General features: G+C 47.0%; 1 protein-coding gene across 3 annotated transcripts; it reads left to right on the plus strand.

Moving 5' to 3' along the window:
* The first annotated feature begins 250 nt into the window (after positions 1–250).
* CRAT (carnitine O-acetyltransferase) lies at positions 251–16,307 on the plus strand. Of its 3 annotated transcripts, none has more exons than XM_014256291.2 (15): positions 251–393; positions 2,500–2,602; positions 3,711–3,974; positions 4,449–4,567; positions 6,634–6,687; positions 7,598–7,763; positions 8,310–8,484; positions 8,926–9,104; positions 10,115–10,215; positions 10,398–10,517; positions 11,013–11,135; positions 11,266–11,401; positions 11,858–11,920; positions 12,423–12,560; positions 13,110–16,307. In XM_014256291.2, the coding sequence occupies exons 1-15, from the start codon at positions 251–253 to the stop codon at positions 13,323–13,325; spliced, it is 2,100 nt and encodes a 699-aa protein (XP_014111766.2). In that variant the 3' UTR covers positions 13,326–16,307. The 3 variants fall into 3 exon arrangements, with proteins under 3 accessions (XP_014111766.2, XP_087922020.1, XP_005527315.1); XM_088065894.1 differs by having other exon boundaries at positions 329–393; positions 2,511–2,602; XM_005527258.3 differs by lacking the exon at positions 2,500–2,602 and having other exon boundaries at positions 352–393.
* The last annotated feature ends 63 nt before the right edge of the window (positions 16,308–16,370 follow it).

Consider the following 16,370-nt stretch of genomic DNA (forward strand, 5'->3'; position numbering starts at 1 on the left):
CCTGCCGGCCACCGTCATGCTCATGCCGCCATGTTTGTGCAGGGCGCTGCCCTTCCTGCCCACACCGGGTAAGCACGGGAGTGCGCGCAGGAGAGCGGAGGCGTAGAGGGGCGAGAGGGAATCACCATCTCCGGGAAAAGGTAGCCGAGAGAGGAGCCGCAACACGGCTCCGACAGCGGTCGCGGAGCTCCCTTCTCTCAAAAAAAAAAAAAAAAAAAAAAAAAAAAATCTCACTCTGCCCTTCTCAAAGATGGCACCGCGGGATTCGCCCCACTCCAAGATGGCGGCAGGGCGGCCCCGCCCCGGGGCGGTGGAGCGGCGGCCGGGGTGTCCTTGCGGCGGGCGCGGGGCCCGGGACGCGGGGCCATGCTCGCCTTGGTGGCCAGGGCTGCGGTAAGAGCGACACCGGGAGGGGTGGTTCCGCCAGGACCGGCCAGGGACGGGGCGCGAGGTGGCGGCCGGGCGGGTCCCTGCACCGGGCAGGGTACAGGATGGGCGAGCGGCGAGCCCGGGTCCGTGCGGGGCCTTTAGCCGGGGCAGGGCAGACGGTGGCTCCCGGCGGGCCCTGGAGCACAAGCCCAGGTCCCTGGCCAGGGCCGTGAGGACGGGTGGGTTCGGATGGGCTCGGTGCCCCTTCCCCCGGGAGCGGGGCAGGGACCCTGCCGAGGTTAGGACCCCAGGCCCGCTGGTTTCTTCCCGTGCCTGGTGGCAGCTCGCCCGGGAAAACTGTCCGGGATGGAGATGACAGTCCCACAGTTGTCAAGGTTGGAAGGGATGGATCTCTGGCGATCATCCTGTCCAACCCCCCTGCCAACGCAGGTGGAGCAGGTGACACAGGAACCTGTCCAGGTGGGTCTGCAATGTCTCCAGAGAGGGAGACTTCATCTGTGGGCACTAGGGCACAGTGCTCTGCCATCCTCAATGTAAAAAAAGTTATTTCTCATGTTGAGGGAAGACTCCTTATGTTTTAGTTTATGGCCATTGCTCCCTCTCCTGTCACTGCACCACTGAAGTGAGTCTGGCACCACCCTCTTGACGCCCACCTTGATGATATTTATATGGATTGTTGAGACTCCCTGTCAGCCTCCTCTTCTTCAGATTAAACAGGATGAACTCACACAGCCTCTCACTCTCTTCATATGAGAGATACTCGAGTCCCTTAATTATCTTTATGTCCTCCTCTGGACCCTCTCCAGCAGTGCCTTATCTTTCTTGTACTGAGATGTCCAGTTGGGGCTGGATAGCAGGAAGGTGGCTGCTGGCCAGGGAGGGGCCAGGGAAGCCCGGGGACATGGCATCCATCGCTCCCAACGTGCCCATCCTGCTGCACCCGCAGCAGAGCTGTCAGACCCCTGCCAGGCTTTGGAGCTGCTCATTGCAGTTCCTTTCAGGTCCTGAGAGGAGGAGACAGGACAGCAGCTAGTGTGGTTCCACTCACAGTTACTGAAGGACCAGGCAGGGCCAGTTGTCTCTGGGCTTAAGGGGCACTCCACATTCTGATTTGAAAATAAAAGACAAACCTCTGACATCCTGACACTCAATTCTGTGGCTGTGCTAAGCATTAGCTATGAAATTCCTTCTGCCTCCCAGCAGGTGGATTTCCTTTCCCACCAGCTTTGCAGGCTCTGGAAAAGGTTCTTTTCTGTGTTGGAACGTGGCTTGGCAGCAATAGCAGCCCACAGGCTGGCCCTGTCTGCACACCCTGCTCCACTGGTGTTCATTTTCCTGCTGCTTGTGGGGAGGGTTGGGCTATTCCCTCTGCTGCCAGCTGCCTCCTCAGCTATGATCACTGTTCCTCCTCCCACAAAATCCTTGAGTTTAACCCCAAACCAAACAAGAAGGAAACAGAAAAGAGGGAAGATTAACAAATGCATTCCACATTTTAACATACAGTAGCTCCCATGGGTTTGTTTTGGTATTTTCATTATTATCCCATGGAAAATCTGCAGCTGTTTGTTTGAAATCATCATACTCTATTCAAGCTATGCAGACTCTGCTTATCTGCCCCTCAATTCATTAGACAGACATGAAGGAAGGGCTGATATTCCTTGTGACTGCATGGTACTCTCATTGCCCTGCTGTGAAAATACGTTTTGGTTTTTTAGGTTTTTTTAAGAGTTGACAACCCAGAATTCCCCGAAGTCTCAACCTGCAATATTGACCACACATCCATGAGGAGAGAGGGCAGTTAAGGTACTGCCCATGGTGCCACCTCCAGGACATAAACTGGGGTCTCTCCTGCCACAGTAGTTTTATGGGCCAGGCAAAGGCTGAAAGAACAACATCCCCACTTCTGTCCTAGCTGGAGCCCAGAGCTTGGTCAGAGAGTGGCTCTAGCCAGGTATTGATCAGCTGCCCAGAGGGGCACCTTCAGGGCCGTTGTCGCAACCCAATGTTTTGATAATTCCTGTCCCGGCCACGGCTGTGCCAGCTCTTGAGCCCTCTGATCGGAGCAGTCATGTGGCAGTTGGCTAATGAGGTGACGCCCTGCATGGGCAGCACATTGTCAGGTGGAAGAGGAGACCCAGACAGGCCGAGGGAGAGGTTTACGGTCTTTTCTGTCCTACCAGCCATGGATAGGAAGCAGAAGCAAGCAAAGAAGGTACAGTATGTCCAAGCTGCTGTGATCAACACCTTTCTTTTCCTCCCAGTCCCACTCCTCTTTTATGCTTTAGTAATTCCTCCTCATGTTGTTTTTCTCATTCCTTCTCCAAATCACAATCTCACAGCTCTTTCCAGGTCCCAGAAAGATCCAACTGCCCAAAGACAGTGCAATTTCTGGGGACCTTTCTCACCTTGTAGATTCAGCTTTTTCTGTGCTTAACTGCTGGGAGGAGGTGTGGGGACAGTTGTTTTCTCACTGCTTTGGAAGGCTGTACTGGGGCTTTGCATCCTCAGTACACTGACAATGCAAAGTTCAGAGTCCTGCAGGAGTGTCTGATTTAGTAGATCCTTGGGAGAGGGAGGTGCAGAGGGAACTGAAACCTTGAGAGTACTATTGAAACATCTTCAAGCTGAAGAATGTCCAACCCTGTTCATCCAAAAGGATGTTGTTATTCTTTTTGGGGAAAACTGGTGAGTTGATTTCCTGGTGAGCACTTGGGTTTGCTCTATTTCTTCAGCCAGGGAAGTGGTTGGTGCTTTCTAAGGCTTTTGCTCCCACATGACTCAACTGGATCACAGCAGCCTTTTGTCATTGCCTCCAGTTTTCTGAATAGACAGAAAAGAGGCATTTTAATCCTGCCCAAAACTTAGCTAGATTCTGCCTTCTCAAAGCCAAAAGTGTGGTTTGGTTTGGCACAAGGGTTCTACTTTTTAGCCTTATGCTTTTGTAAGAAATAATGAAAGTTTCTGATAGTATATGATAATTTTTTTTCACAATGTTCTTCCCACTTACTATGGGATGGGAGGGTTTGACTTTGTCCATCACATGGAGTCTTTCAGCTGGAAGGTGTCCAGAGAGTGGGGAGATGTGTCATTATCCCAGCAGCATTTTCTCTGAGGAACTGAGAATAGGTATCTTGGGAGATGGAGTTTCTCTTTCCCAGCTTTCCTGGATGTCCTGCACCCTCTACAGCACACAGCCATGCTCTCCTCCCAGGCTGGGACACCCATGTGCCCACAGAGGAGCTTGGATGGAGACTCCTAGATCCAGGTCCTTTGCTACCTTGGGGGGAGTTTTGTCTCGACATTTGCTCTGTGCTTTGCAGGCCAGGCCCAGTGGCCTGCTGAAGCAGACAGCTCTAAACAAGATCCCGGGCAGATTCCAGCTGCACCAGGAGGCACTGCCCCACCTGCCTGTGCCACCACTCCAGCAGACACTGGATCGGTACCTGCTGGCCCTGCAGCCCATCATCAGCCCCGAGGAGCTGAGCCACACGCAGGAGCTGGTGGCTGAGTTCCGCAAGCCGGGAGGCGTCGGGGAGAGGCTGCAGAAAGGCCTGGAGAGAAGAGCCAGGAAAACAGAGAACTGGGTAAGTCAGGGCTCTGGCCCCAGCTCTGGTTAGGGAGGGTTGAGGGCTGATCTGCCTCTCTTCCTTGTCCTGGCTGCATCCACTGGCACCTGTCTTTTAATTGCATCACCTTCCTGACCAGTTTGCTGCTGATCTCCCCAGGCTGTGCAAACTCCTCACCAGGACTTGGGTGAGCAGAGATATTATGGCAGAACAGGGAGTCACCAGCCCTGCCTGTGGCTGCTGAAGGCTTGAACCTGTCAGCATCACACAGCTGCTCCAAGAAGCTGAAGGAAACCCTCTGCTCAAGCCCTGCACCAAAAGCCCCCCATGTCTTGCTCAAATCGTCCTTTCCCCTTCTATCTGCATAGTAAAAACCCCAAACACTTGGTTTGCAAAGTGTGGGGCAGAACTGGTGGCAGGATGCTGAGACTCATCAGCCAGGATTGGGTTGGACAGCAGCAGCTCCCTGTATGTTTTTTTTCTCCATCCCAGCTCTCAGACTGGTGGCTGAAGACAGCTTACCTGGAATATCGCCTGCCAGTTGTGGTTCACTCCAGCCCAGGTGTGGTTTTACCAAAGCAGGATTTTCTGGATCGACAAGGTCAACTCAGGTGAGTTCTTTCCTACCTTCCCTTAGGTTATAGGTGGGATGAGCTTTCTGTGCTCAACAGGGATAAGGGTATTAAGGCAGATTGGGAGTGAGTAATTACAGTGTGGTCGCCAGGACTGAGCTGTCTGTGCTGCAAGGGCAAGGCTTCCAGGCTGTAAGGAAACTCCTGGTTGCACCAGACTAAATATTTAATCAGGGGAGAAAACCAAAGAGTCTAGTGGTTCAGGTATTAAACAGGGACTGAGAAACTATGTTTACGTCTTTGCTCAAGCACAGATCTTCACTGCAAAATGGTCCCATCACTGGTTTGAGACATTGTGAGGATGTATTGGAGGCACTGTGATTGTGTGTGCAGTTAAAGGAGGCATAAAAAATAGCCCAGGCACGTAAAGATTGCCCAGAAATGCCTCTGGAGTTTGCTAGTTTAGAGAGATGGAGGAGTCCAACAGGGACTGTCCCCTATTGTGATTCACTGTTTGGGAAACTTCACAGTAATCAGCTTTTCCTGGCACTCAGACCCTGCCATGCCCTCTCTTTCTCATGGACTCCCTTTAATTTTTAACCACCACTAGGAGTGTATTGAATCCATCTGCAAGACTTTAGCACCAACCTTTACACAGTTACCTTTGCCACAGTTACCAGTCAGCACTGCCCTAGCAGATCAAAAAGTACCAGCCAGGGGATCAGTGAGGCTGGGAAAAAATCCTCCCTCCCATTCCCCGATAGACCTGAGCAAAGGATTAGCTTTACAACAGTGCAAGAGTACACAAATGTCTTAATCTCTCTGTCATATTATTCACTCTTAAGTTTTCCAAATAATCTGGAGAACTGCAAGAGCCCAATTAGTGGAATTCAGTAGCTGCATAAGAAGGTGGGCTCCTGTGTAAAACACAGTCTAAATGTGTGTTTGGATAGTTTGCGGCTGCACAAAGAAGTCTGACAGTGCAGCTTGAAACTAAAGCTTCCAAAAGCAGAAGGCAAATTTGGAAAGTGGTGGTTTTTTACTCCTTAACCTGGCAAAACTGCTGGCTGAAAACAAGTCAATCAACCTCTCCCATCTCCTCGAGCCCAAACTCCACTTCCAGGCTGTTCATTCTCTGGAAGGGAACACAGACTCTCTCCTCTGTTTCCCTCATGTTTTGCAATAAGGCTGAGAAATTTTCATTGAAAACTGACATTTGCAGAATGTCTCATTTCACAGAATCCTTAGGTTCTTGGAGTTGTGTCCTTTGATCTTTCCTAGGGATGGGCAGGCTGAGCCAATCAAAAGGATACTGCCTGCAAATGCCAAATGTTGGCACCACCTGACTCAGCCAACACAACCTCCTGTCCCAGTGACCTTCTGCCTCCTTCCTTCAGGGACAGGTGGGAGCTCCCATGTCAGAGAAGGCCAGTCTATCACTTCCAGCTAAGCAGCTTGATGTGGCTTGTCACAGCCCTGCTGGGAGCTGGCATTGGCAGTGTTTACATTGATCCTGGTAAACACAACACCTCAGAGTCCACATGCAGCACATCTGCCTTTGTTTCCAAACCCTCGATGCCAGAGGAAGGTTCTCTGGAGTTGTGTTAGCAGCAGGATGTTCACTGGGGTAGCAACTCAGTCAGCACTGGTGTCTTGGATGCAGGGAAAAATAGCTGCATCTTGGCTTGACACTCCAGCGTGGCCCCTGGCCAGGGAAGGGCAGAAATCCCCTTGGTGCTGTTTTAATGCTGAGAATCAGAGCTCAGATGTGATCAAATTGTAACACATCAGTAGCAAACATTGCTGTTAGAGGGTCATTAATGCATGACTGAATCCTGCTTTCTTGAAAGCTGTCCAGAGTTCCATGGCTGTACAGTAAGGCACATAAAAAAAGAAAGTGCCACATGGTAGGACTATCTGGCAATCTCAAATCACAGCCTAGAGTGGCTGTATCAATGAACCAGAGATGGGCACAACAGGGGCTTGGCAGAAAGGCTGAGCTTTCTGAGGAGCAGAGAACAGTTCTGCTAATCCTTCTCAGCTCATCCCTCAGCCCCAGACAGCATGTGCTTGATCTCAGCTTGTTACATTTGGTATTTTTACAGGTTTGCTGCCAAGCTGATCGAGGGTATCCTGGATTTCAAGACCATGATTGACAAGTGAGTTACTGACCCTCCTGAGAGCTCACACCTTTCTTAATGTCACAGAGAGGCTGAGCCTTGTCCATAAATCTCCCTTCCACGTAGAAAGGCGAGAGATGACAGTACATATTTGAAAAGAGATACTGTAATCCCCAGCACTGCTCACTGCCACAGTCCCCCTTAGAGGAAAAAAGCAAACTTACTCTTCTGTCTTCACATTCTTTGTTTACCTTAATGCATTCATTGGCATGGGAACATGCTTGGAGGGATCGAGCACGACTGAGTCCCATGGAGCTTTGCACTTCTCTTTGCTCACAGGACAAGCTACAGCTCAGGCAGTAGGAATTTGAGTCTCTAATTTTGGGTTCTTGGTGTTTCTCATCTCCCAGCTAGATGGGACAAACTCTAGAGAAATTTGTTCCTCCCTTACCCTTTTTCTTTTGGTCACCAGCAAATCTCTGCTGGACATGCCTCATTTAAGGTCCAAAAACATGTTTACCAACACCAACAGTCAAAGTTCAGGGTAGCTGGAATATGACTGCAGAAGGGAGTGATTGAACCCCTGCCTAATTCATTAATTGTATCAGCATATCAGACACTCATCACTCAGAACTACAGCCATGGAGTAGGTCCAGAGATCTGATCTTCTGCTGTCACAGTAAAAGGATAGTGCTTTTTCCCTTTCCCAAATGAAAGGCCAGAAATCAGACATTTTTTAATAGTCTGTACTAAGAAAGTTGAGGAATGGGGAAGGACAGCCCCTTTTTTTGTGCCACAAACACCTTTAGGTTTGAGTGAGTGAGTGAGTGAGTGAGAGAGTGAATGAGTGCAGCTGCAGGGCTAAGCCTGTGACCTGTGTGGGGAGCACAGGCCTGTTCCCACTGATCTGTTTTCTCTCTCCATTCTCCTTACCTTGCTGTGTCTCCAGTGAGACCCTTCCAGTGGAGTACATGGGCGGGAAGCCCCTCTGTATGAACCAGTACTACCAGATCCTCTCATCCTGCCGCATTCCCGGGCCCAAGCGGGACTCCATTGTCAACTATGCCAAAGGCAAAAAGCAATCCAGACACATCACAGTTGTTCACAACTTCCAGGTAGGGAAACTGCTGGGCTTTTAAGGTTTGTTGAGGTGCAGGTGTCCCCTTTGCTAGCTGTTATCCAGAGGAAAGGGAATAACAGAAAGTCTCTGCCCACAAGGTTTGCCTCACTAGGGATTTGTTCCTGCTCCCTTTATCTCCTTTGGCCAGTGGCAGAACTGCTAGAGACAGAAAAATACTGTCTTCCTCTGTTTCTTGTCCCTGCAATTCCTGTCTCTCAAAGCCCAGGGACCATGTCTGCAGCTGAAAACTGAAAGTGGAAATTGGATAACAAACCCTCCCACTGCAGCTTAGTCTCAGAAACAAGAATTCCCCATTGGTCCTTGTTACCATGGCTTCATAAAACCAGGACTGTATTTATGCCCTGCAAGAGAAGCTGGACTTGGTTCTCTCAATTTTGAGCATCCTTCAAAGGTCTTGCAAGCTGAGTTCTTCAGCCAGGTCTTACCTTCGCAAAGTAGCTGTTCCCAGTGTCAGGCACTGGACAATAATTATCTTCTCTCACATTCTGTCTCTGTCCTTGTCCACCCTTCTTACCTTTAGTTTTTTGAGCTGGATGTTTACAACAGTGATGGATCACCCCTTACTGCAGATCAGCTCTTCATTCAGCTGGAGAAGATTTGGAACACCTCCCTCCAAACAAATAAAGAACCTATTGGGATCCTCACCACCAACCACCGAAACAGCTGGGCAAAAGCCTACAACAACCTCCTGAAAGGTCTGTAAAACCCCTAACAAACAATTGCTAACAAACACTACAGATCCTTGAATAACAAACCTCCCCACTGTGCTCTGCTTAGTTCTTTCTTTTGTAAGCTTGTTTTGGACAGGTAACATGAGCTTTCCACCTTGAAGAAGCAATCATTGCAATCTATTATAAGTTTTGGGTTGCAAGATACAGATTCAAAGTGTGAAGTTTAGTGAAATCCCAGAGTTTGTTTCCTTGCAAATGGGTGGGATGTAAGGAAAGTGAAAAAAAGAGGGTGAATCCAGCATGTTCACCCCTATAACAACCCAGCTGGTTGCAATTTTAATAGCTGTGTACACTCCCACTGAAATACAGTGGGAACCCAACACTGCATCCTTCAAACCCCACTCTCAAGTTTCTCTCCTTCCAATGACACAACCCCCTCTTAATCACAGTTCATTTCTCTCCCAGACAAGACCAACAAGGAATCAGTGCGTGTGATTGAGAAGAGCATCTGCACCGTGTGCCTGGATGCCCCCATGCCCCGGGTGTCCGAGGACATCTACAAGAGCCGTGTGGCCGCGCAGATGCTGCATGGCGGCGGCAGCCGCTTGAACAGCGGCAACCGATGGTTTGACAAAACCCTGCAGGTAAGAACTGATGCTCTAAAGGTGCTGAAGAGGTGGCTCTGGAGGTGTTTCCTGAGACTACAAAGTCAAAGAAATTCCAGGAACCTTTTGAAGGAAAAGTCCTTGTGTCAAGAGAGTGAAAAAACAAGGGAGACAGAAGTGGTGGCTGATGGTGTGAGATCCTGTGGTTCCCCCTGCAGTCACCAGCGTTCACTGCTGCCTCAGGGACTTGTTTCTTTTCTGCCTCTGTCTGCCTCTGCCCACGTTTATTCAGTGCAGCAGGTCTTTGTGTTCCTTATAAATCAATTTTCTGCCTGCGGTGAACAATGCCTCGTCTGCTCAGAGGCAGCCCAAACGATGGGAGGTCTGTTCCTTGGATCTCCTCCAGGCTTGTCACTTTTCCTGGTTCTGCCAGAAGCTGCCCATTGGCATTTTGTTCTGTTTTTTGAAACATGCACTGCCATCCCACAGCATCCCTCTGATCTCTTCTCCATTCAGTCTTAAGATCCTTCATCAGCAGCTGGTGTTGGAGCTTTTCCTTCATTAGTTGGTATATCCTGGCTTGCAGATTGTAGCAATGGTGCTTTAGAGGACTCTTCTCATACCTGCTGAACTCTTCAGTGTTTTCAGCTGTTTTGTTCCTATTTGAAACTCTTCACCAAGGGGATAAAATTTAGATGCTCCAGCTGATTGAAAAGTAAGAGTAAGCCAGCATGTGGCAATGTTATTTCTGTACTGTGGGTGCGTCTCGGTAATTCAGAACCACTGAACCTCTCTGTATAGCCAAAGCACTGAGCACACCAATATTTCAGGCGCACCCTTATTCAGGGAATTTGCAGACCTCTAACAGTGCTCTCAGATCTCCTGCACCTGCTGAAAAGTTTCCACTGCTGTCCTGCTAAAGGAGACCTCTCAGTGTGCAAGGACAGCCTCTGATACAGACAAGGAGACACTGAGGTCTCTCTGGGTATCTTCTGCCTCCCACACTCCCTGTCTGTCTTCAATACTGTCCTCTCGTGCTTCTCTCCCAGTTCATCATTGCTGAAGATGGCTCCTGTGGTCTGGTCTATGAGCATGCTCCCTCTGAAGGCCCCCCCATCGTTGCTCTGCTGGATCACATTGTGGAGTTCACGTGAGTCCTGCCCCTGCTTTTCCTCAGTGTTGGGAGATCCCTTATTGGCACTGTGAGGGGTCTGTCCAACTGTGACACAAGGTGTTAGGTAGTATCTCCTGTGCATTTCTATCCAGGCTCTGGCATTCCTAGCTGAGCCTCATGCCAAAGGTCTGGTCAAACAGAACCATTTCTCTGCACAGGAAGAAACCCGAGGTGGGCAAATCGCCCACGGTTCCTCTGCCAATGCCCAAAAAGCTGCGGTTTAACATCACCCCAGAAATCAAGAATGACATAGAGAAGGCAAAGCAAAACCTCAACATGTGAGTATGAAGCAGTGGAGAAGTGGGTGGGTGACTGAGGGAGTAATTCATGTCCTCCTTTGGAACCTGTCAGTGGTTTAAATGAGGCTTTCCCCACTGCAGCCAGGGAGTTTTCCCAGTGACTTATGGGCTCAACAGCATTGAGCTGAGCTGAAAAGCACTGTCAGGAATAAGGTGAGAGGTGCTTGAAAGGGGTTATTACTGATTCATCCCATATACTAAAAAAGAGCAAGGCCTTACTGGATCCAGCTAAAAATACTGGAGCATAAACGCACACACGACCATCTAACCTGGTGAAGATTTTCAGCAGCTGCCAAAAATTCTTACCTCTGTGGTGCTGCCCAAAGAGATCTATGTGTTCTGGAGGTCTCTGCCCCTGCATAGGTCAGATCCAGATGGCCTGTTCCCTCTGAGCCTTGTGAAAGCAAATCCATTCCTCTGCATTACAAGAGTGAGCAACAAACAAAGGAACAGTTCCTCTTTCTTTCCTTGTAGAATGGTTGAAGATCTGGATATCAAAGTCACAGTCTTTCATCAATTTGGGAAAGGTTTCCCTAAGTCAGAGAAGATAAGCCCTGATGCTTTTATCCAGCTGGCCTTGCAGCTGGCATACTACAGGTAAGACATCCACAGGTCATTCCTCAACCTCCTCACTGACAGACTTAAACACATGAGCTTGATAAAGGTGGTACAGAAAAGGCTGTCCCGGAGCAGACTCACTTGTGTGGCTCTCTCCTCCCTGCCTCAGGATGTATGGCCACGCCTGTGCCACGTACGAGAGCGCATCACTGAGGATGTTCCGCCTGGGCCGCACCGACACCATCCGCTCCACCTCTGTGGACTCCCTCAAGTTTGTGCAATCCATGGACAGCCCTGACAAATCGGTGAGGATCTCAAAGAAGTGGAGTAAGAGGAATCCAGAAAAGAGAAAAGCTGCTTATTTGGCTAACCCTGTGTCATCTGGCTTCAGCTAAGGAGGGCTGTACCCCATTTTGAGCTAAACTATAGCTTGCAATATCTTTACACATCAGGGGTTTGATTTGACTTTTCTATTATATGTACTGAAAGTCTAGGAAACATATTGTGTTGACATTTCTGAGCCCATCAAAAAGTCCTTTGTAAGTGTGTTTAGCTACTCAAACTAAGTTCTGCAACTGGTGGATGAACTCTATTCAGAATGAAGTAATGCTGCCAAACAAAATTATGTAAAAATTAAATCTAGTAAATATAAATGAGTTTCATATAGACACACAAAACAGAAATGTCCTCTATCCTAGAGAACAGCCAAAATGAGGTTCTCTGTTCTGCAGAAAAACTTAAACAGATGTGTGTGTTCTCAGGACCAGGAGAAAGCAGACCTGCTGAGGAAAGCCACGCAAGCCCACAGAGAATACACAGACATGGTGAGTGTCTTCTGTGCAGACAGGCTAGGGGATTTACCCAGCAAATGAGAGTTCTGGGGAAAGACAAGACCTGAACACCTTTTGCTCCTGACACAGCAGGGTGGCCATTAGTGTTGCAAAGGTCTGACTCTGATCCGACGGTGCTCTGTGGTCACCTACTGAATCCTCTCTAGCTGGTGTCTTAAGTGTCCCTTGTGACTAGCCTAAAGGAGAGAATTAAATAGCTTCATTTCTTACCATCATTGTTGCTGGTAAACACCAAAGTTGCACAAGGAGCCCTTAAACCAGAGGGAGTCCATGGGCAGGTACTGTAAGGTTGATTCCACTGGTATGTTTAATTTCACAGTCCTTACAAACAAAACTATTGGTCTTAAAGGCAAGATGTAGCTTCCTTCTAACTTTAGAGACTTTTTAGAAGTGTTCTTTTCTTTAACCCAAAGAAATAGTTTTGCTCACTTGCTGCTGGCCTGGCTTTAATCTGTCCATCCTTGCTTTGCTCCAGGCCATACGGGGCAACGCAATTGACCGGCACCTCCTGGGACTGAAGCTCCAGGCAATTGAGGACCTGGTGAGCATGCCAGAGCTCTTCATGGACACAGCCTATGCTGTTGCAATGCACTTCAATCTTTCAACCAGCCAGGTACGACTCATCTGAGCCAGAAGTACTCTGTTCCTTTTCATGTTTCCTTCTCCATGTTTCTCTTCAGTTCTTTTATGGTAGCACCTCATCTACATCGGGTCAGAAATTTCTAAGCTGGCTGCCAATATCATAAAGCTCCAGATCTGATCTTAAAACTGCCACAGTCCTTCACAGACATGTAAAACACTAACATAACCAAAGCCAGGATCACAAAGAGTGTTTGGTGTCTAAATCCAAGTGAGATCAGTGAAGTCAGCAGGCCAGAACAGCTTTGAGTTAAGTACTGTGCTCTGATTCTTACTGAATAGTTCTACTTGTGACTTACTACAGCCTAACCCTGGGGGGAAGCACTCTTGTGCAAGTGCAGAGGAAAACACATTGCTGCTAAATGGTAGGATCCAGCATATATGGTGGGAGGTGAGGTTGACCAAAGACCCTTCTAGAGCAGTTTAATGGGATGGGTTTCCTCTGTTTGACAGAGCTGTTTGCATTTGATGGTTTTATTTTTCTCTGAATGGTCAGAAGGTTTTAATCACATTGTCTCCACAGGTCCCAGCCAAGACAGATTGTGTGATGTGTTTTGGTCCCGTGGTTCCAGATGGCTATGGAGTCTGTTACAACCCTATGGAGGAACACATCAACTTTGCAATTTCAGCCTTCAATAGCTGTGCTGACACAAACGCAGCCCGCATGGCACATTATCTTGAGAAAGCACTCCTAGACATGAGGATCTTGCTCCAGGCTGCTCCCAAATCCAAACTCTAAGAGGGAAACCCCCCAGTTAAATGGGCTATCCCTGATGCACTGAAGCTCCCAGTTCCTCACCAAATGATTCAGAGAACAGCTTGCCCTGGAACCTAAAAAGATATCTACCGTTTGTTTTCAGCAAGATGTTACAGAACAGTCACCCACAGATATTAGACTGTAGTGAGAGGAAACACTGTCTCAAAACAAAGCAGGATTGACAGGGCCTCTCCCATCAATGCAAAGTGCACCTTCCTGTCCTCAAAGAGGACTCAAATGTTATTTTTATGAAAATTACTGTAAGGGAACACAGAAAACACAGTCCTTACCAGTATTTAAATCCATTTGGTGAGGAAGGTAGTTCTTGTCCAGGAAAAGCAAGGGAATATTTATTGTATGACAGAACTACTGTAAGACCAAGTCTTTTTCCTGGTTTCGTCTTCTGAAGAGCATGTTCTAATCTTGACTGAAGATTTTTCCCACTGCTCCAGCAAAACTTCATCATTCAACTTCAGCAAGGGAGAAGGAAGTTAAGCCAGAGCAGATCCAGTCTCTTCAGAGTACACTGCAGCACTTATCCTGGGCACTGCAACCAGTACAGGCTTAACAGGAATGTTCCCTTGCCCCTGTTCAGGGTGCTGGGATCTCCTTCCTCTTACACTGATCCTCTTAACAACAGAGCATGACTTGATACAAATGAAGGTGATTTTTACTGTTTGAGGTTATTTTTTGTTGTTGTTCTTGCTCTGGGCTTTTTGTTAAACTTCCTGCCATGGTCCTACCATTGATCTTGAGCTCAGCCAAAAGCTTTTTCCCTATAAAGCTTCTACAAAACTCTCATCATGTAAGTTTTTCCAGCTTTGGCTTTATGTACCTTCACATCTGCAGAGATGAGAAGGGATGTCCTATGCATTTAGCAGGACATTGTACCTTTGTTTGGAGCCGAGGAAAAGAAAAAGATGCTGACTCTGTTTACTAACAAGCCAGGTGCCTGATGTCATTCAGGACACACATTAACCCAGTGTGGTTTCACCTTGCTTTCAGAAACAGCTTTTTTGTACACAATGTTATGCCTGAGCTGTGGACAAATACGGATGTTTCTGACCAGGAACTCCAGAACATACTTCCATTCCTGGCCCACAGAGTTGAAATCTGTTAAAGGCCAAAGGAAAAACAGCTGCAGAAACACTTCTTTCACATCACTTTGCTGTAACAAGGCAGAAAGTTTTGAAAAACAGGAAGAAAGCAGGGCACACATGAACTCTGTAGGTTTTTCCTGCACTGTGGCAGACACTGTTCCTGCAGTAACATCACAGAACCTTTTCTGCCACTCTGGGGAGTTATTTCTTACTGAAATATTACTCCAATTTGTGCCAGCTTTATTCTGTGAGAGAATGATCTCATATGATATTGTTTTTATGTTCAGTTGACAAACTTGAGACAGTAAAAGATTATATATAACATTAACATACAATGATAGCATAGGAACTACTTACAACCAATCTGTCAGAACCCAAGCTCCTGACTACACTTTTATTTAGTAAAATTGTATGGTAATAAACAATTCCAGTGCTATTTCTTCAGTATTTAAATTGGACACCCTTCAAGATGTGTCTGCTGGGACATCACCATAAACAAGAAGCATTAGAAGTGTGATGGCCTGTTTTGTTAACTGGGAAATAATTGCAAGGGACATGATCAAAGTGCCTTTATGAACATATATGATGAAATTTGCACTAAAGCTTTTTAAAGTAAAAGAAGAAAAAATAATTCTAATTTGCTTCTCAAAAGATACAGGCCAATGCTTTGGCTTTTTTTTTCCTGAAAGGATGTTATTCCAAAGCTTCTATCTTATACCTAATAACAAACCTTAAAAGAGGAAAATTTAATTGAAACTCACCTGCACAGCCAGTGATTGTATTGAACTTGATTGAACTGCCACTTTCACATCATCTACATGGATTTAGTTGATGTTTTAGAAGAATCCTGAATGGAGTGAGACAGCCTAAAAACTACAGACCTGCAAGCAGAAACCCCTGCCCTGGTGACTCCTCTGTATCAATTAGACTGAAAACTGCAAGAGGATACTCAGTATTATCAAACTGTAAGTGATTGTGTAAATACTACAGACAAGAACAAACCTTACTGGAATAACATCTGGATTTATGGAGCCTTTTACACAGAAAAAAATATTCCTTTTTCCAAAGTAATCCTCCCCCCATGCTGAATCAGCCTCTGTTGCCAGGGGATGAATTATTTTTCCATGTCTGCAATGCCTTCAAGCACAAGTAGTGCCACTGAAGTATTTGAGACTGTCCCTTTTCCACTTCTGTCTCAAAGGGGAAGGCTCTCAAAGCAAAGTGCCTATTAAAGATTAAGCATAAGCATGTGCTGCTGAAGACTGTACCTCAGAAGATGGGATTGAGCTATTCTGGATCTAAATCTGGACATGCCACTAGCTTCAGCAGAGTACAGCTGCAGGGAGCAGACAGAAAGATACAAGATTCATAAACCACCTAAGGCATCCTTACTGATATACAGAGCTGAAATTCAGATGAATGAGGCTGATTTTTAAAGTGCTTAAAAGGACACTAAAATCATTACAAGGTTTTTCCTTTAAAAAGTTTTTTCTTATGTGACAGGTTCTAAAATGTGATGTCCTTCTGGTTCGTATCTTCTAGATTTTTTCAGTGTTGACTTACTGAATACTATTCTCCCTGTTTCTGATTGTTTTACCAAGAGATGTCCATTGTCTTAAAGGCACATTAAGTAGAAGAAACTAAAGCTCCAGAAAAATGACCGATTTGGAACAAATTATTTCAGAAATTCATGGACTGAAAATATTAATTCTTGGGGTATGAGTGCAATTTTTGACACAGCCTGGTAGTGTTGCATGTTTTGCTGGTTAGCTGTGTTAAATACTGTTGGGATCCATATTGTGCAAAGTTTGGAAATGTTCGTTGAATAAACTGGGACACAATAAACAGATAAATGCTACAAAAAGGCTTAAATCTCCTTAAACACTGCGGAAGTTACATAACTGCCCTTAATGGGACAATGTTTGTG

This window comes from Pseudopodoces humilis, chromosome 22, assembly GCF_049639895.1.
Source record: "Pseudopodoces humilis isolate 2021_Gansu_Grassland_sample_001 chromosome 22, ASM4963989v1, whole genome shotgun sequence".
NCBI lineage: Eukaryota > Metazoa > Chordata > Aves > Passeriformes > Paridae > Pseudopodoces > Pseudopodoces humilis.

Excerpts from the sequence above, each read along its gene's own strand:
- CRAT (XM_014256291.2), top strand. The coding sequence starts at position 251 with ATGGCACCGCGGGATTCGCCCCACTCCAAGATGGCGGCAGGGCGGCCC. Across the intron at positions 8,485-8,925 it reads CTACAACAACCTCCTGAAAG|ACAAGACCAACAAGGAATCA; the intron begins GTCTGTAAAACC and ends TTTCTCTCCCAG. Across the intron at positions 12,561-13,109 it reads TCAATCTTTCAACCAGCCAG|GTCCCAGCCAAGACAGATTG; the intron begins GTACGACTCATC and ends TTGTCTCCACAG.